This window comes from Dermacentor andersoni, chromosome 5 (genome assembly GCF_023375885.2).
Source record: "Dermacentor andersoni chromosome 5, qqDerAnde1_hic_scaffold, whole genome shotgun sequence".
NCBI classification, from domain to species: Eukaryota; Metazoa; Arthropoda; class Arachnida; order Ixodida; family Ixodidae; genus Dermacentor; species Dermacentor andersoni.
In genome coordinates, this window is record NC_092818.1 from 87,651,612 (window position 1) to 87,672,427 (window position 20,816).

Genomic DNA, 20,816 nt, shown 5'->3' on the forward strand with positions numbered 1-20,816 from the left:
CACCACGCGACCTAACTGACCCCCACTGTCTCTGGGATCGGCTCATTTTATTCGGCGATAAACCGACCAGGCAGATGCGCCAAATGCCGGAGAAGGTACAGCAGGTTCCGACTGCATGAAGCAATTACGCACTTGAATACCGTAGTTAGCGTATTAGTTCACCGTTTGTGGGTTCGTTGCGTAATTCCACCGAAAACACAGCTGGACGCCAGAACAACTATAGAGTTGGTACAAATGTTCTATGCAGAAGCCGATTCGTTATAGTATGCATTTTGCCTCGAGTGTAAACTATCTGGAAGGACAACAGCTGTAGTCACGGCCACGAAAGTTCGGGACGGATCGCGAAGGCAGGGTCCCCTTTAAAAAATCAGCCAATTGATGTTTTTGCTAATTATCGCAGTACTAGATCACGTAGAGTAGCGAACGAACCAACCACGATCAGGACGGCTTGTACATTTGTGAGGGAAACTGGCATGTATTATTCCAGGAAAAAAATGGCAGAAGTTTTGAAAGCGGCAGCAAAGTTTAGCGTAGCGCTGACGCACCTCGGACGATGTCCGACCACTGCGCTGGTGCCATATGTTGACACGAGATAGCAGGCGAGGGAACTGTTTCTTCGCAGCAAGAACAGCGCCCTGGTCGCCAACAGTCGTCTCACAACGCTGGCACTTTGAGGAGTTGCAGGCGTCGGGCGTGAATGGTGCCCGAGGCGAGACCGATCGAAAACCTTCAGCCTTTGTCGGCGTACTCGAGGGCCGCAATTTTGTAGAGAATTTCTTCACGACCTTATTTCTTTTCTCGCTTCGCCAGTGGTCAGAGCGATCATCCGACCTCGTTATCAATGCGATCCGGAAGGCATCACTTACAAAAATGATGGTACAGTGTTCCTGCCGTCTACCGTCCGGTGTTTGCACACAGCTGCTCGGCGGGAAAGCGAGTGTGCGGGCGCACGACGCTCATGCCAGCGGCGGAAGGCAGAACGCTTGCTCTGTCACCGCTGCCGAGCCGATTGAGCAGGGCGCGACGATGTGTACATTTGGCTTTGTCGTTTCAACGCGTTAACGTTAGGAGTGTCAAATCAGAAAAAAAGGAAAATCACGCAGGAAGCCCTCTGGTAGGTGTCTAAGTGTGCGTAAGCACTGTGCCACATGCTCGTCTCCACGCAGCCCGGTGTCATTAAAATTGTTATGAAACGTGACCTGACCACTACAAACCCTTATCAACCCTTATCGGTCGTTATCGGCCTTATCGAACATGATAAGGCAGGTTTAATTAAGCTAGAGTTCATTACAGCACTCGAACCCACGACGTTTCATGTTAATCAAGGTGAAGTTACTTCGCCACATTTCATTAAGATAGAGTTCATTAACGCATTCGAACCCTCGACCTTTAGTGGGAGTCGCAACCACGGCATTTCGTGTTAATTAAGGTGAAATAACGTCAATTAAGCGAAGCTGTTGCAAAACCAGCACTCCATATGCTGAGGGGGGTATGAAATGCTTCGGATGCTTGTTTTGAGCTTGTTCCTAATGAAACGTAAGCTGTTCTCTGAGTTGTATGGGTGATTTGTATGAATGTCCGGAGACAACGAACGCAAACGACACATGGTGAAAGCGCTGTATTCCCACAGAGGCAAAGTACATTCACGGGACATCAGTCGCAGCCCAGCCGCAGCGTCTGTTCGCGAAAGCGGAAGCAAGACACGTTGACCACTTTCATGTGCACCTTCCGCCTGGGTTACCACGACGTGAACAGACCATGCTGTACCATCTGTGGCTAGGCGTTGCATTTACAAACTCGTATACTTTCCTTATAGGAATGGCCAACAGCCCCACTTGCGCCACATGCAACATCGATGAGACGCTCGCACATATTATCTGTGTCTGCCCGCGATATAGTGCCGAGAGACAAGTGCTGTGCAGAGTACTGGACCAGTTGGACAATCGTCCACTATCAGAACTCAAAGCTTTAGGTCAGTACTCCCACAGAACATCCACGCTAAAGGCCTCACTCGCGTTATTAAGGTTCCTGCGGTCTGCGGGGCTTCACGATAGACTGTAAGAACGCCGCCCCCTACCGATCTGTAGTGTACGCGGTTTGGTCGTGCTCGTCTCTTTTTCTTTCTTTCTCCCCCTTCCGCTCTCTTTCTCTTTTTATCCCCCTTCACCCTTCCCCCGTGCAGAGTAGCCAACCGGAACTGCCTCTGGTTAACCTCCCTGCCTTTCTATGCATCCTTTTTTCTCTCTCTCTCTTTGAATGGGTGTATGCACTACTCGCTTAACTTTGCTGAGCGCTTGAAGCCTTTGTCATGCTGTAAATTTCGCCGCGGACTATGCCATGACCTACCTCCGCTATCACACACACACACACACACACACACACACACACACACACACACACACACACACACACACACACACACACACACACACACACACACGCACACGCACACGCACACGCACGCACACACACACGCGCGCACACGCACACACGCGCGCACACGCACACACGCATATATATATATATATATATATATATATATATATATATATATATATATATATATATAAGAACAGAGACGACAATGTGAACGACGTCGTCGTGCTCGTGCCGCGGTTGAGAATGGTGTTGGGGACGCTCAGCGCAAGCGTCAAGCGCGGCAGGATAATGCTGAATGTCGTGAAGCCGAAAACGCGGCCAAGCGACGAAGGTATACAATGCAATCAATCGTTTCAAGGGGTCGAATTCTAAATTTAAGAAGAATATTATCGACGCGGAATTTGGATTTAGTTGCTCTGTGTGTGATCGACTATGGTTCCAGATTAAGCGCATTTCACTTTGTCTAGTCTACTCATCGTAGGTGCACGAAGCGGCGCAAGCCAAGTCGCAGGTCATTGAAACGTCTTTGGGTAATAATTAGGTAAAGTGCATGTGAAAATCTACATGTGAATAATTTTAAGCCACGTCGCAATGGGTAATCGTTCTGGGTGTCGTTTACAGCTTCACTGTCCAGCCACCTTCTGAGCGTGGATTGGAGCCCTAGATATTTTTAAGCAATCTATATATCGAAGCTCTGGAACAGTGATATATAAGCAAGCAAATTCTGTAAAATTTTGCTAGGTTATGGACCGATGATCCCTTCATTCTCGCCCTACTATCTACAAGTTCGTATCTCTTCGTTTGATACAGCAACTGGCTTGGAAATGCGATCGGGTTGCTCTCTATCCCTTAGGGCTAGATCATTTTTCTTTCTCTACACGTGACTTTCCTTTTAAGGAACCCTTGCACATTTCCGAAGGGAACTTGTGCTGCTTCAAAACCTGACGCCAACTTTCTCTTTCATGAAACTTCATCCATTCTGCAGATTTTCTAAGGATTATTCTGCACAATACCAGAGTATCTTAGATGAGAAATGACTTGTCAGATGAGTCTGATGATATCTTCTGCTTTCAGCAAGCAATACTGGGGTGCAGAAGATGCAAAATAGCCCCATAGCTTCCTACCTTCCTTATACGGTACGCAATACCTACTGCGCCGCAGCGGTAGAAGTTTCCTTTTTAAGCTGCTTCAAAACAGCACGGAACACGCTTCCCCGGTAGTCTTTTCACCGTATACATGTTAGAGCCTGGAACTCGTGAAGCCGACAGCAGGCTATAAAGTCGACGTGCAGATCGTTGCGGTGAGCTGCCGCAGACCTCTGTTCATTGGTCTGTCGAGCGCGCCGCTCTTCCGATTGCGCGATTTTGTTACAGCCTCGCACTATCGCGCGTGCACCGTGGAAGTTCAGCCTTCGTCTGTGCGCGCTGCGGTGTGGCCACACTTCCACAAGCGAAAATCGGCAGAGTCCGACCAGTGCTATACCACACAGTAAACAGACAGTTGCCCTATAGTTTGAATGCGCTTTGCCCAAAGCGGAACCCCCCTGGTTACCGCGTGTCAGGCACCGGTGGCGCCTATCTCATTGGCGGGCTTACCGCTTTGTGGCGGCGCAGTCTGCGGCCACTGTGGCCAGCACGCGCGGAATGCATGAATCAGGCGCCACATGTGTCGTGCGATCGAAACTCTTGTCTCAAAAGTATGCACCCGCGATGTCGGGAGACAAAAGGGCGGAATTATTCCGATGCAGTGGTAAATTAAAAGGCGGCGGTAACAAGGGCGCGCAGTAACCTTCACATTGGTTCTCATATGTATTCCTGCATTCTCGGTGCTGAAGTGAGCACGTGTGCGGAAAGAAACACGGAGGGCATTTTCCGGGCCTTTTGCTATACCTCCCAAGACAATGTGTATAAATTGTCTTCAGTAATGAATGAATGAATGAATGAAAGAATGAATGAATACAGGAATGTTTGCATAAGTGTATCCTGAGCCCGGGCGGTTTTCTGAAACACGTAAGTCTACGCGCGCGTAATAGTTTGTGCTTTATATTTCCTCAAATAATATTCCTTTGAGACTGAGAGTTCTGTGAACTCATTTCCCTTCGGCATGTTTTCTTTCGCACTGCATGTAATAATTAAATTGTCTGGAGGCACCTTTCCGACCGCAAGTATAACTATGATAAGACCAAAAACAAGAAAGGGGCTGACAGATGGAATAGCACACTGTGGTATAAAGTTTGTAAACAGGGATGAAGTGCCTCAGACAGGCTGGCCAACGTTTCGATAGGAGGACCTATCTTCGTCAAAGGCGGCCTCGTCATCCTCGGCGTGTTAGTTTTAAAGGGTTAGTGCAGTGACGTCACGTGCGGGTGTTGTCGCTGGCGGCTGGTTTTAAAGAGAGAGATTACAAGAGGAAACAAGCGCTGTCGTCCGACGTCTGTGAGCTTCATTCTCAAGACGAGGGGACAGGAGCGTGAGAGTGGGCACGCGGGAGAAAAGAAAAGAAATAGAAGCAGAAAAAAAGGGGAAAAAAAAGGGGTGGGGAAAAACCAGGGCGGCAGCAAGACAGACAAAGAAGGGGGAGTGAAAGAAAAAGAAGGAGAAAAGTGAAATCTTTCAGAAATACGGGGGCTTGGGAGCGTGTTGGGGATGCGAAAGTTTAGGAGGTATTCAGGGGGAGTCGTTGGCGGCATGTTTTTGAGGCATTAAAACGGCCGGTCAAGCGGTCAGCGCGCGAGTAACACAAATGACAAACAAAAAAAAAAAAAAAAAAAAGGGGGGGAAAGGAGAAACCCCAGCCAAAAAAAGAAAAAAAAACCATGAGTTGAAAGTGACTTGAGTAGCATAGTAGTAATACGTCGAGTAATTTTGAAATAGTTAAGGTGGCGACGAGGAGTCTGAAAGGGTGACTGAAAGGCAGCGGCATGGTCTTTCAAGGGGCACTGCCCCACGCGCTTAACGTAGGTGTCGTTACGGCGGCCTCCAGAGATGGCGATACTCTGGGTTGAGGCGCCGAAAAAGGCATATTGACTTCGGAATGTGTTGTCGAGGGGATTTCAAGAAAAAAAAAGATTTAAAAAAAAAAAGGGGGGGGAGGGAAGGGAGAGGGGGAGGGGGCCGAAACCGGTATAACAAACAGGAGGGTGACGCGCGCAGAAGGGGGCAAGTGTACATGGAAGAATGGGAGGTAGTGCTAGTGGAACCGTTGTTATTTTAATGAAGGCGTCTTGGAATGGGGGGGAAGGGGGGGGGGGAGAATGTGTAATTTCAACATCGGCTAATAATTCCTTTTGATGAGATTTCCTTTATCGCCATTTCGTGTTGTTTATCATCCGAAAAAGATAGCTAAAGGTAACGTTTCTGCTACAGCAAACTGAAAAGATTTGGCTAATTTCTTCATTGCTGCATGTTAAATATATTGTTGCTTTGTTATAGAGACGACTGCAATAATAGGTAATGCTGAACGTCAAGAGCAACGTTCAATTTCTGCCTTCCTTGAGTGCAATATTTTTCTTTTTTTTTTTTGCGAAGTGACGTTTTGTTATAAGATACAAAATTTGATCAGAAACCATCGGAAATGATTGTGAATGTAATTAAATAGCAGAACGCTTCAAGAAAATTGTTCAATTTATTAAAAGAATAGTGTGCTTGAAGATGTATATTCGTTGCAGTGAGTCATATCTAAGCGGCGTTTGTTGTTTTGCTGCGCAATTCAGCCGAGAACAAATCGGTTAATTAGCATATCTGTATCGGTGCTATAGGTGGACAACACGTGTGTCTCCTGCTAGTAACAGGGCAAAATGTAGACAAGAGACGAGACAAGAAGACACCACAAGCGCTCTTGTCTCGTCTCTTGTCTACATTTTGCGCTGTTACTAGCAGGATGGAAAACCAACAAGCCCAAGCTGCTATTCTAACGTGTGTCTCGTCGAACTCGGACGCACGGTTTATTTATTTCACAATACTGCAGGACCTCCTCGGGTCCATGCAGGAGTGGTTACAACATGGAATACAGTACAAAAAGAAGAAAAAGGAACTCTCCGTCGGAATCAGAAGCCCTACCACGGATTACGAAAAGCTTTTACGGGTGTTTGGCCAGGATTAAGAGTCATGATCCCGCTTAACTTATGTACATCAGCGTTGTCCCTGCAACACATATAAAACAAAGGTTTCTGAGACCAATATTATATGCCCTTAAGAAAGTGGACGCTTACCTAAGAAACAGACACATGACCACACAAAAAGAAAAAAAAAAAAAAAAGAAGGACCGAGGGCATCTAAGCGCTAATGAGTTGTGAATGCGAAAGCATTAATGTTCAATTGAACGCTGGTGAGCGCTCCTTCTAGTTATGAACTCCTCGCGGGGAAGCGAGCGCGTAAAGATGCTTGGCGCGTTTTGATTTCGCAATTTCCTTCTTTCCTTCCCTCCGCTCTCTCCCTGTCATCTTTGTTTCCCCCTTTCCCATTTCCCCGGTGTAGGGTAGCCAACCGGATGCTATTCTGGTCAACCTCCCTGCCTTCTACTTTTCTCTTTCCCTCCTCCTCCTGCCTTACCGAGACGCAGTTAGAACGCAGACGAGAGATTGCGCGGCCAATGAACGAGAGGATAACAGAGGCTTCCGAGAGCGAGAGGGATGTGGTGTCGCAGTGATGCCATCTCGCTTCACGCAACACAGGGCGCACCAGCGACGCAGCAGGTGTTCCCTTTCGCCGCAGGGAGGTGTTTGCAAGAGTGAGAGGTTAGGGACATCGGCCGGTAGTTGTTAACGTCTGCTTATTACTAGATTTCTGCTAAGGTAGAGTTTCAGCCCCTCGCCACGAAGAAACAAACGCAGTTGCTAATGATCTGTTAAAGATAACTAAGTTAGGCTGCTGAGCACGAGGTCGCGGGATCGAATCCCGGCCACGGCGGCCGCATTTCGATGGGGGCGAAATGCGAAAACACCCGTGTACTTAGATTTAGGTGCACGTTAAAGAACCTCAGGTGGTCGAAATTTCCGTAGTCCTCCACTACGGCGTGCCTCATAATCAGAAAGTGGTTTCGGCACGTAAAACCCCATAATTTAATTTAATTTAAGATAATGACTAGTCCAAAGGGTCCAGAGACTAGTCCACGGACTAGTCCAAAGTCCTAAGACCAGTCGTTATTGCCACTCCTAAGTCTCTCGCGACCTTCTCGCGCGCAATCCTTGAGAACGAAAACAGAGCGCGCTACAATGTACGCCGTTTTCGTTCTTTCTGACCCTGCAAGAACATGCCCAGTAGCAAACTGTCGTAACGCATAATCCGCACTGACGAAATGCCGGAGCAGCCATTGCTCAACACTGGCGCACTTTCTCTTCATCATCATCATCATCAGCCTGATTACGCCCACTGCAGGGCAAAGGCCTCTCCCATACTTCTCCAACTACCCCGGTCATGTGCTAATTGTGGCCATGTTGACCCTCCAAACTTCCTAATCTCATCTGCCCACCTAACTTTCTGTCGCCCCCTGCTACGCTTCCCTTCCCTCGGAATCCAGTCTGTAACCCTTAATGACCATCGGTTATCTTCCCTCCTCATTACATGTCCTGCCCATGCCCATTTCTTTTTCTTGATTTCAACTAAGATGTCATTAACGCGCGTTTGTTCCCTCACCCAATCTGCTCTTTTCTTATCCCTTAACGTTACACCTATCATTCTTCTTTCCATAGCTCGTTGCGTCGTCCTCAATTTAGGTAGAACCCTTTTCGTAAGCCTCCAGGTTTCTGCTCCGTACGTAAGTACTGGTAAGACACAGCTGTTATACACTTTTCTCTTGAGGGATAATGGCAACCTGCTGTTCATGATCTGCGAATGCCTGCCAAACGCACCCCAGCCCATTCTTATTCTTCTGATTATTTCACTCTCATGATCTGGATCAGCAGTCACTACCTGTCCTAAGTAGATATATTCTCTTACCATTTCCAGTGCCTCGCTACCTATCGTAAACTGCTGTTCCCTTCCGAGACTGTTAAACATTACTTTAGTTTTCTGCAGATTCATTTTTAGTCCCACCCTTCTGCTCTGCCTCTCCAGATCAGTGAGCATGCATTGCAGTTGGTCCCCTGAGTTACTAAGCAAGGCAATATCATCAGCGAAGCGCAAGTTACTAAGGTATTCTCCATTTACTCTTATCCCCAATTCTTCCCAATCCAGGTCTCTGAATACCTCCTGTAAACACGCTGTGAATAGCATTGGAGAGATCGTATCTCCCTGCCTGACGCCTTTCTTTATTGGGATTTTGTTGCTTTCTTTATGGAGGAGTACAGTGGCTGTGGAGCCGCTATAGATATCTTTCAGTATTTTTACATACGGCTCGTCTACACCCTGATTCCGCAATGCCTCCATGACTGCCGAGGTTTCGACTGAATCAAACGCTTTCTCGTAATCAATGAAAGCTATATATAATGGTTGGTTATATTCCGCACATTTCTCTATCACCTGATTGATAGTGTGAATGTGATCTATTGTTGAGTAGCCTTTACGGAATCCTGCCTGGTCCTTTGGTTGACGGAAGTCTAAGGTGTTCCGGATTCTATTTGCAATTACCTTAGTAAATACTTTGTAGGCAACGGACAGTAAGCTGATCGGTCTATAATTTTTCAAGTCTTTGGCGTCGCCTTTCTTATGGATTAGGATTATGTTAGCGGTCTTCCAAGATTCCGGTACGGTCGAGGTCTTGAGGCATTGTGTATACAGGGTGGCCAGTTTTTCTAGAACAATCTGCCCACCATCCTTCAGCAAATCTGCTGTTACCTGATCCTCCCCAGCTGCCTTCCCCCTTTGCATAGCTCCCAAGGCTTTCTTTACTTCTTCCGGCGTTACTTCTGGGATATCGAATTCTTCTAGATTATTCTCTCTTCCATTATCATCGTGGGTGCACTTTCTCTTAGTAAAGAAAAATATTCGGCTCATTTGGTCCTGCATGGGTCAAAACACAACAGCGTGACTTTCCGACGAGTGTACGTGTAAACGTGGCAGCAGACAAGGATAAGTGCTAGTTCTTCTCTGATCTACGGTTCATGTCGTCTTGGAAAAGTAGGACACTGTTCTATTTTGAGGCACATTTCTATTTTTTTGTCGTGCACGTACCGAAACAAAAGAAGAAAACAAAATAAGAAGAGGAAAAGCTGCGCACGATATCATTGACGGTGATTGCCAGTGTAAGTGAACAGGCGAACGCTTTCAGAAAACTATTCGCTCGATTAAAGAAATGACGCGCTTGCAGGCTTGTATATTTTGCAGCGAGTAGCGTTTGCAATCCGGTAGAGAGCGGAGCAGTCTAACCAGCACATCTCAAGCGGTCACGTGTCGGCGAGCGAGAGAGCCCGCGCCTCGAAGAGCGAAATCACGTGCCCTTTGCATCGTGCGCATTCGTAGCGGCGTTGAAAGGCCCGACCACCAGGACAATGGGCGAACGAGCCGACGAAAGCCGTAGCCGCTCTGAAACAGCAAATGAGGTTCGAAGAAGCGCGCTCACATCGCACGTCGAGCGTGATGGTGGCCCGCTCCTCGCCCACCGCGTTGGTGACCAGGCACAGGTATTTGCCGGCATCTTGCGCTTCCACCTTGCGGATCAGCAGCGACCCTTCGGAGGGTTCGTGCCTCGAGCTTCCCACGACGACGGGATGGTGCGGGCTGGCGTTGTCGGCCGTCGTCAGTCTCTCCCACCTGCACGGAGACAAAGGAGAAAAAAAAATATTCAGTGGCGATTTAGTGGCAAACGCGAGATAAATGCGTTACGTCGCGCCTCTTTCAGGTCGCAGACAGATCCCTGATTTAAACCGTATTCAACAAATTGTAAAGAGTTGTTCAGTGGCGAACAGCCAAATTCCACGGGAATAGGGAGATTCAATTCAATTCAATTGAATTCCATTCAAGTTTATTTGCATCTATACATGTACAGATGACAGGAGTACAGACAAAAAGCCAAATGAAATCGGCTTGACGGGGTCTGTTCCCCCCTACAAAAATGGCACTGTGCACAATAAAGAGAACACAAACATACAATAATGGATAAGCGAGAAAAAAAAGTGAACATTAGTGAACATTGCACAGCATAAATGCATACGGGTAAAAAAAAAATCAACAATAGAATGCTGCAAGAAATTGTATTACAGAAAGCGAATAGTATAGAGTGATACAAATAATAGAGCCTTGAAATTCACATCTATACATAATAAGTTATTGACAAGCAGAGAAAATTGGTTAAGCATTCATGGCGTGAGTGTATACCAGAGGAAAAAAAAAGAAAAAGAAAGGAATACACAATGAGCCCATTAAAAGGAGATATAGGTGTCTATTGAGTTTCCAATGAGTTTAACAAAGATGGCAGAGTGTGGCGTAACATTTGTTGACCGTAGTTAGTGCGCGCTTTAGGAACGTACCATGTTTCTCTGTGAGGTGTGTTGTAAATGTTAGAATTCATTGTCAATAGAGATAAATGCTTTAAAAATTTCGTGTTCTGTTTTTTCGCTGCAGTGAAACGCTTGAGTAAAATACTACGGCATATGGAGGTGATCGGTTGTAAATTAAGGGCGCTGAAAAGAGGTTGCGTATGAGCGTCATATGAAGAATTGGCGATAGCGCGCACTGCTTTCTTCTGCAATAGAATAAGTTTTGTGATGTTAGACATCGTGGTGTTTCCCTAGACTAAGTGACAGTAATTCAGATGGGACAGGAAGAGAGAGTTATAAATCAATTTTTTGACGCTCAAGGGAAGAAAAAATCGAAGTTTCGTTAGTATTCCCACAACACGAGCGATTTTGTTAGCAACTTAGTCTGTATAAAGATTCCAAAGTAAGTTTTCTTGAAATACGACCCCGAGACATTTAATGGATGGCACAATGTTGATAATCGAGGAACCCATTAGCAAATCACCGTCAATGTGGACATTTTTGTTTTTAGGTTGAAAAAGTACAGCCTTTGTCTTGTTGTTATTCATAGACAGGGAATTCAATGAACTGCATCGATTAAGTTCATTTAAAGCAGCGTTCGCAAGAGCCAACAGGTCCCTTCCACAACCAGATGTAAATAACAGACTAGTGTCATCAGCGTATATGATGAATCGGGCAGTGGTGTCAATATTAATTATGTCGTTTACGTAAATGTTAAATAACAAAGTCCAAGAATGCTTCCTTGAGGTACACCAGAATGAATGGGTAAGTTATCGGAAATACAGTTATTTATTGAAATCCTTTGACCCCTGAACTGCAGATAGCTTTTGATTACACTTCACAACTAAGCTATATTGGGACATGTTCCTGCCGGAACTAATCATGTAATATAAGCGGAGGTGGCAGCACAGTACCACACAGCAGAGAGATCAATCGGTAGTTTACTATGTATTGCATAGCAAACATAGCGTACATTGTAAACTAACGATTGATCTCTGAGCTGTCTGCTACGTGGGTACTGAGCTGCCACCTCCGCTCATATTACGTGATTAGTTTCGGCCGGAACATGTCCCAGTATAGTTTAGTTGTGAAGTGTCTCTCTTTTCACGTGAGATTTGTCGCAACTACTGAATGTATGTCAACTATCTGTAATCTTGAATGTCCTGTCACTTACCGTATGACCAACTTCGCCGGTGCTATCGCTATATTTATGTTGTTTTTCTCGTTATTATTGTGAACAACTCTATCTTATGTATCACGGGTTTATAAGGAAACCCAAAGGCATCTATGTACTTGTTACTTTGACAAAGGCTGGTCCGCCAGCCGAAACGTCAGTAAATTATACGGTGCAAATACAACGTGCGTCATGCTCTCGTTTTCTTATACTACCGGGGCCAGCCTGACTTCCTTAGCCACAACTATGAGCACGACGTACGTTGAATAAGCACAGTATATTGCACTGACGTTTCGGCTGGTGGACCAGCCGTGACCGTATCACGTGACCGGTTTCCCATGCTTTACACGCATACACATTTTTGCATTAAACGGAGAACTCCCGCAATCATTCATTGTTGCTCACGCTGCCGCATCGATGACGACATCGGCGTCCCATGGCAGGGCACGAGAGTTACTAAATAGAGACGATTGCCTGGTGGTTCGGCCAAGTTGCCAAGCACTCTGCTTGTAACATGAAAAATGAAAGGCGCTTACAAGTGCATTTCCCATTTTTGTCCCTCTAGTGTAACAGGTGGCACTATTATGATAGACGGCCCCTAGGAACAGATGCGGAACTGAAATGAAGAATAATATCATGTGTGCACTTAACCTCCGGATACGCGTATGGGTCACAAACATCCTTCATTACAGTTACGCCCTCAGTGCCATCCTTCACGATAGCCTGTATTAATTATGTTTGCATTAAAGGTCAAGTGAACTCGTCAGCGTTAATCATTGAGCGTTAGACGTGATGCAGACATGAAAATAAAAGAAAAGCAAAACCAGGTTTTCCTTTTTTTTTTTGCTTGGAGGTGGATAAATTCTTGGCTTCTTTCATTCATTTGGCAAGCTGCCTGCTTTTACACCCCGGGCCTAAGGCGACGCCACCGAACTCCATAGCCTACTTCACGGTGCCTAACTACTGCCGTTAAGACCATTCTCGGTTTTCTTGCGCCCCTACAGCCCCTGCTCCGCAATTCCCTCCCACTGTTCCTGCTTTATTTTCTATCCGCGGCGTTTCGTTTACGCTGGCCGGAATTTCCAAAGGCCGGAGTGACCTACCCGACGGGACAGTCGCCCCTCTAAGCGATTCACATTGCAAATTCGATAGCGTGCACCGTTAAAGCCCTCCCGCATTCTCTTTACTTTTTCCTCCGCGCCGCGTCTTACTTTCGGCAGCCGCTTCGTTCGGACGGATTCCCGAGTGCGATCCCGAAAACCTATTTCAAAGTCAATCGACCCAAACCGCAGTCAAGCCGAGCTGACAACGGCAGCTCCTCGGAGGACGCGCCGCTGGCCGAGGCTATTTTGTTCGGGGCTGAGACCGCGGCGCGAAAGTCGAGCCCTTTGTAGGGAAGATGGGGAACGTGCCGGCGCGTCCGTATCCCGTATTGTGGTCTGCTGTGGTGTGCGCTGGGGGAGTGTGCTGAAGGATCAGGATCAGAAGGCATTCGCGCGATGAGAACAGAACGAAACCGGAGGAGAAAGTAGAAGTAGGAAAAGTGCGCAGCGTGGCACGAGGAAGAAAGGGCGATGCGGGGGGATCGTGCAGGAAGGCGGAGCATAAGGTGTCGGCGTCTGCCGTCTCGAAGTACGCTGGCTGCACTCTATAGCTCGGAGTTTGGCATTCGGCATTGCGGTGACTGGAGCGTTGCCGCCACTGCCGCGTATTATTTCCCAACGGACGTAACGCCGGGAAAACCGGCAATTAGATGCGCTAACACGACTTCCCCATGTTTCTTGCTAAACTGTTCCTGAATACTCAAATACGAGAAAGATCTGCCGCGTAAGATGCCGTAATGTGGCCAATGCTCGCTCCTTGAAATGCTGCGATAATTGAATTTGTGAAAAAAAAAAAAAAGCAGAATGATCGCTTTTTCGTTTGCCCCCAGACGTATTCCTTGTTACACTGCATGTGTGACTGCACACTCATTATCGTATTCTAATGTAGCCTGCCTTTTTACAACAAGTACGTTCTTTTATTTATTTGAATAGGTTTCGTACCAAATTCCTTTCAAAGCGCGCAACAGAATGCATGGTATTGCTTGCGCTTATTCGATTCAAACATGACAAATCAGAAGAATGGCTTCCAATAGCCGTTTCTATATTTATGTATTTTCTATATTCTTATATATATTAAAGATCTCTATACTTCTGTCCTTGTCTACACCGAAACAACAACAAAAAATTATTGAAAGAAAGAAGAGCCGCCAGTGCTTCCTTTCTTGTTGCCACATTAATTCCCACTGCTTACATTTGTTTCTTCTCTTCCTGTATCCATAACCGGTCTTGTGCTGGGTACATTTTGAACGCCGCAGAATTCGCGTAGTAGCGTTCCCTTCATTCCGTAACAAAAGTTGCTGCCTTGTAACTAGCATTTATTGTGTGCGGTCAAGAAATAAGTTTTCAGTTGTTAGTGTGTCGTGTGACTGTCTTGTGATGTTTTGCCCTTCGTGTTCTCTGCCGCCGTTTGCATGACTTGACAAACCACCTTGTCAAACAGTGTACGTTCAAGTGTGTTCAATATTAGCTCGCGTTAGTCACGAGTCATGAAATTCTTAAGCAGCCTCCATAAGGCCTCCACCATGCGGCTGGTCGTTGCGTTCTTCGTCTTCAGTTGCGACACAAAAAGTCCTTACGTTTCTTTTTCAGGCTTCTTCATGCTTTACCGACACGTTGACCGATCCTCGGTTTATCTTCCATAGCGAGCTTGCCCTGATAGTAAGGACCTGTGGGCCCCGGTCTCTACTACACATTTGATGTAGTAGAGACCGTTTACTACTCAAAGTTTACTACTACTACTACTGCTACTACTACTACTACTACTACTACTGCTAGTACTACTACTACTACTACTACTACTACTACTACTACTACTAGTACTACTACTACTACTACTACTACTACTACTACTACTGCTATTACTGCTACTACTGCTAATAATAATAATAACAGTAATAGTAACAATAATAGTAATAGTAATGATAATAGTAATTATTATCAGCAGCCTATTTTATCCGGAAGTTTGACGGAAGGTAAATGTGACGTCAGCCAATCAGTAGTGCGACTATGCCAACGCGTACGATCGCTGCGTGTACCTGGACGGAAAGTATTCTCCTCAGTCCCGCACACAGTATTGAGCATGCATTTAAATGTATTGTGTAGAGTGACGTCTCGAGCGTAGTACGGGCGTGCTCCGTAGCTTCCGCTACGGCACCAGATTATCGCGAAACGAGATGCACATGAAGCGCGCGCGGAAAGCAACGCGAGAGCGCCGGAGGGTTACATGGATATTGACCGGCGCGACGCGACATGTTATATATGCGTGCGGCGTTCTCCGAAAGGGCAGCCCAGCGGCCGCGATCCTTCGCCGCGAAGAGGACGCCGCGCACGCGAGACGATGTGAAGAGGCTCTCTGTCTTCATCCATCAAGAGTCTGCTCTGGAGCAGCGCAGGCCTGCAGCAAAGCGGGGGAAGACTGGGAAAATACGCGGGACGACATCCCTTCCCCCTCTTCCTCCCCTCCTCCTTTCCTATCCCATCTTCCCTCGCCGAAAAGGCGTGTTTCGGCCCCGCACGGTCTTCTTTTTGACCAGCGGTCATTCTCTGCGGCTTGAGCCGGCAACTGGGCTTGCGACATCCACGTCGTTTCCTCTTTCTTTTTTATTTCTTCTCTTACGCCACACTACGTAGCGGTCTCGGTTTCTTGTTGGGTCTGGCTTCTTATCCTGTCTACGTCGTGTGAGGCGTCCGTTCTGTCTAGCCTTTCTTTCTGTATTTTGTATTCTTGTAACTGTCAGGAGAGGCGGTACTATCCTACCATCATTTTTTTTTGCGTCCTCTTTTGCTGGGGCCGTACGAAAACTTTTTTTGTTGCCCTTTCCTCACCAGCTCGGAATCTTAGGTACGGCGCATATGAGACGCCGCGTGAGCGCCTTGCTTTTTGAGTCACACATGCTCTCCGAGACCGCCGTGCCTCAGGAAAATGTCCGGACTTTGCCAGGAATTTTGTAATAGCTGCCACACGAATAGAAACACGAACTCGAGGAACGAAGAAATATTTTTTTTGTATTTTGACAAACAGGGACAAGAGAAAAAAGAAATTGTTGGCATGCTCCGTATGCCGATCGAGTCGCAAGAATGTGACGCTCATTAGATGTTTCGTTCCATGAATGCATTTTTATCACACGTCTTCTTCGTGCTTACCTCCTATAAAAGTGGGCGTCAAGATGCTCCCGCAGTATACTGGATGTGAGAAAACAACATCAAGGACAACAGCTATACACATCACAACCAGTGCGCGAGGTTGGCTCGGCAAGATTATGGACTGCAAACTGGTCCTCATGACCTCATGACACTATAGAAAGGTGGGAGTGCTCGCCCGCCAGGACTGTAACCCGGTAGTCGTTTATGTCGTGTTCCCAAGGGCGTCGGCGTCATGGGCGTCATTGTCGTTGACATTGAGACGAAAGCTAAGCCGTCCTGCTTACATTCTCTGACTCTATCCACTGCTGTAAAAATTATCTGCAGCTCCCGTATAACATGGTGCAACATTACTGCAGAGCTGCGCCTTCACCACTTCACCGAACAAGGACGTGCGGTAACGTTTAGGTGCCGTCCAAGCCGCTGTGCCGCAGTGGGCAGCCAGGACGCCGATGAAGCTGCTCGACCTGCTCACGAAGATGATCCGTGTCGCTGTCAAGAACAGATGCCACAGAGAAACTTCGCGTGCTTTAGAATGATGCCATGAAATTTTTATAAAACACGGCGAATTTCTGGCACACAGGTGTCCGTCATCTTAGGCTTCGTTCCCCATCCGAACGATTCTGAACCGAGACAACAGTACTTTTTTGACACTGAGTTGGCGTAGCCTTCCCCAAGTTCTTTGATTTGAGTGTCGGAATGAGCCACAGTGCTGCTTGTGACAAGTGCGGCAGCGGGAAAACTATCGAACATATTTCGTGCCATGTCCTCTCTATAGCGCACACAGGTTGTCGCTAGTGACCGCGCTAAACCATAACGTCGACCGGCCGCTTTCGAAGCAGGTAATTCCGGAGTGACGGACGGTCTATGCGGTGGTCAAGCTAGAAGTCGGTCAAGGCGATATTGAATTTTATACGTTCGAGTGTCGTTTCAGAGGGGCTTTGATATTCCCGGCCGATGTCCGGGAGTGATTGACCGAACAATGACTGACCGAGCAATGACTGACCGAACCCACTGAACTGAAGCCACTGCCTGTAGCTTCGACGATCTAACGAGAACCAGCATATACGCATTAAGGGGCGGACGGCTGCTGGTCAGCCTGTGTTGATTGGATGAAGTACTACGAGCTAGAATATACGTTTTGCGTATACTATAGACTGTTTCGAGCTGCGGCGCTTCCTCAACAGTGGAGCGATAAAGAAGCATTGAATGTTTTACATGTCACAGGAGTCATTTTCCGCTGGGCATGCCAAAGCGATGGTCACCGCAAATTTTTATTGCGATGATTACTGCCGCGAAGGTTAGTCGCACGACTGGTTTCTCTCGAGCAGGGCAGTCTACTTTTTTTTTTGTCGTGATTGTAAGTACAATCAAATTGTTTACAACTTCATGACAGCTTAAGCGAGATTTGCTTTAATACCATATTCGCTGAAATGGACTTGTTTTCTAGGCATAAAAAGGACGAAATGGAAAGTACTCACAGGTATTTGGGAGGAGGGTAGCCTTGGGCTGCACAAGGTAGTTCCACGGAGTCGCCTTCGTTCGCCACCACAGAAGATCGCACATTTGTGATCCGAGGAGGCACGTTCACTTTCAGATCTTCCCGAACAAGGAACAAAAAAGAAAAAGAGAAATAGAAACGAAAATTGTTAGCATGTAAAAGGTTCACGATAACTCACTAGCAACTAACAGGACCAGTACACTGCACACAAGTAAGGAACTACACCTACGGTCGTCGTCTCCAACCATGTCTCCTCTGTCTACAGCACCCCTCAAAAGTTCCTAAGCTATAGCGCTCGCGACCACTCCTGCCATCCGGAAGAGCACTGGGTTCACCAATAAACAACTTGCTGCCAAAAGACTGAGATGTATATTGCACCTCGCATTCTCGATCTTCAGAGGCTCCAGGTGTGCAACGCGGTGCACGACGGCTGATATTCGCGCTCTCACGGCAGGCTTCGAAACTTTTGATGAATACTGTAGATTTCCTTTCTCCCTGAACGCCGTCGTCTGCAACACACCACTTTTAATCCCTGACTTTGGTAGCTAGCTAGTTTGGCGCACTGGTATCAATGTACAGCCACAGAGGATTTTCTGCCACTCGTTGAACCATCCAATGAGCCATGGCACTGTCTCATTTTCGTTTATGCAGGGGCCCTACAGTGTCAAACTATTCCAATATGTTCTTATTGCAATCTCCTGACGTCAAATTTGCGTAATCACTGACGCATGCGTCGGGCGCTAACCAGCAGCGTTTTTTTAAAAGCCCAATCAAATGCCCTCCTCGTTTATTGGATGTCACTTTCTTTTGCTTTCAAAGCGAATAGCATTTCCTACATTGAGCAGTTTTTCTTATCTAACTGGCTGAGAAGAGGCGAGGGGCACGCTGAAGTGGAGAGAGTTTAGACGTGGCTGAGCCAGCATATTGGAAGTAGATAACCAGATGAGGAAGGTGGTGCCGGCGTCTGCGATTGGTCCGCTTCCCCTTACTTAGCTTGCGCAGGCTAGTCGAAAATCGCGGCGGCGTGTAACGGAAGGTTAAATATGCCACTAATGCTCAGCAAAGTAGAATTGACAGAGCAATGCCGTGTATGCGCTGAAAAGTCTCGAAAACATTATACGGCCGCGCAAGATCTTTTATTATACGCAAATAAATACATACTCAAATACATACGCAAATATATACAACTCCGATTAGCCAGTGCCACAGCAATCGGCGCACAGTCATCTCCTATTCCTTTCGGAATGGGGCACTGCCCGGCTATTCAGAAAAACTGTCAATTTTGTTCGGCATATTAATGCGTCTTTAACGCGTACACGTAACCTTGACGCGGTGAGTTTTCGTGGTTTTGTGACGTCGCGTGACAGGCAGGCAAAGTGGGTGCAGCCCGAAAAAGTTTGATCAATAGCAGTTGGTGAAACAACGCCTTTTTCGCTAATGGCGAGAAAGGTGTCGAATAAAAAATTATTGTTTTTCTTTCGTTCGCTCTAATCATACATAATCAGCGTGCGCGTATCATATTACATGGGGCGTTTTCGCGTTTTTCGTAGCGTCGCGTGACAGACAGGCGTATGGACGGGGGCTCCAAAATTTTTTGACCGTTTGCGGAGGGCTGATTGCAGAATTGGCGTAGAAAAGTTTTGAATAGCTTTACTTTATAGCGCCCCACGCGAGTGCTAGCCCTGTGAGATTACGCTCATAGTATGTTTTCTGTACGTTTAACCTATACGCCGTTTTTTTCTTTTTTTGCATGGCGTGCGATTATAAATTATGACTAAGAGAAATCGTTCGTGCGGATTTTAACATCAGTGGGCTCCGCGTGATTTATATCCTTGAACGTGCAATTCCTTACTTTTATTTTGATTACACCTTGCACTGTATAGATAGTTGCTTCGTGGTTGCAGATTACGCTGTTGCTCATCTCTCAGTAGAGTTTAAACTGCGATGCATAGCGTAGCGTTTTACCTTGAATTGTTCATCGGCAAATATGCTTGTATTGTCATCTCTGTAGCCCCTTCCCCCTCCACTTCTTACTGTGATGTGCCATATAATTCTGTAGTTATATATATATATAAGGAAAGCATAGGGGAAATTAACGGTAGTCCCTTATTGAAATAAAGAAATGGTAAATAAATGGAAATGAAAGTGGATAAAAAATTTTGGAACACGCCTAAGCTTGGCATTTACGAGTGCAATGCAATATCATTCAAAGGTCCCTGACTGCTTCTCACGCTTCCCAGCAACTGCAGCTTATGTAAACGTAAGGTTTTCCTGGAAACTCTGGCGGCGAACGCTATGTAAGAAGGCAACCTTCCTAGCTCTCTCTCTCTCTCTTTTTTCTTTTTTTTTGGTAAGAGCATCGCACGCGTAATGCGAAGACGTGGGATCGTTTCCCGCCTACCACCAGTTGTTTATTTTTATCCATTTTCATTTCCAGTTATTTATCATTTCTTTAAGTCAATTTGTAAGTACAAGTAAGTTCCCCTGTGTTGTCATCGGTGTCTTTGTTGGCTTCTTATCATATATATGTAAGAAGCCAACTTTCCTCGGCGAGCGGTTGTCACAAGTGGCTACATGAACGTACTTTTTGCGCTGAGTATATATATATATATATATATATATATATATATATATATATATCAACAAAGACACCAACGACAACATAGGGGAAATATATACTGGTGTACTCAGCGCAAAAAGTGCGTTCATGTAGCCACTTGTGACACCCGTATGCCAAGGAAAGTAGAGCAGCGTAGGTAAGCACACTGAAGACGAGCATTACCTGTCACGACGAGCCTGCCGTAGGAGCTGAGCTTTGTTTCTCCAGTTAGCCGGTGCCAGGTACGACAGCGGAACTCGGTGGAAGCGTCAGACTGTTGAACTCGGCGTACTTGCAGCTCTCCGCTAGGAAACACGCTCATGCGACCACCTAGAATAAAGAGGGAAAAAAGTTGCTTGCCCCTGAATTCTCCGCTTTCAGTTTATCAATTTCTGGCAATAGTCGTGAATTTGAATCAAGTTAAGATTTACAACATAAAAGCTAATCAGTTGAGACTGTAGCGCAGCAAAGTGGCTCTGCCATGTGTAGACGTTGTTACGCACGCC

At 46.5% G+C, this 20,816-nt stretch overlaps 1 protein-coding gene across 2 annotated transcripts in view; it reads right to left on the reverse strand.

Annotated features, from left to right (window-relative positions):
- Nucleotides 1-20,816, reverse strand: part of LOC126531997 (cell adhesion molecule Dscam1-like) — a 296,924-nt gene that overhangs the window by 143,048 nt on the left and 133,060 nt on the right. For both annotated transcript variants that reach the window (XM_055070830.2, XM_055070829.2), the window contains exons 4-6: nucleotides 20,494-20,640; nucleotides 17,692-17,809; nucleotides 9,877-10,067 (exon numbers count right to left, since the gene is read on the reverse strand). In XM_055070830.2, the coding sequence (XP_054926805.1) occupies nucleotides 9,877-10,067; nucleotides 17,692-17,809; nucleotides 20,494-20,640 (456 nt within the window). The remainder of the gene's footprint in view (nucleotides 1-9,876; nucleotides 10,068-17,691; nucleotides 17,810-20,493; nucleotides 20,641-20,816) is intronic.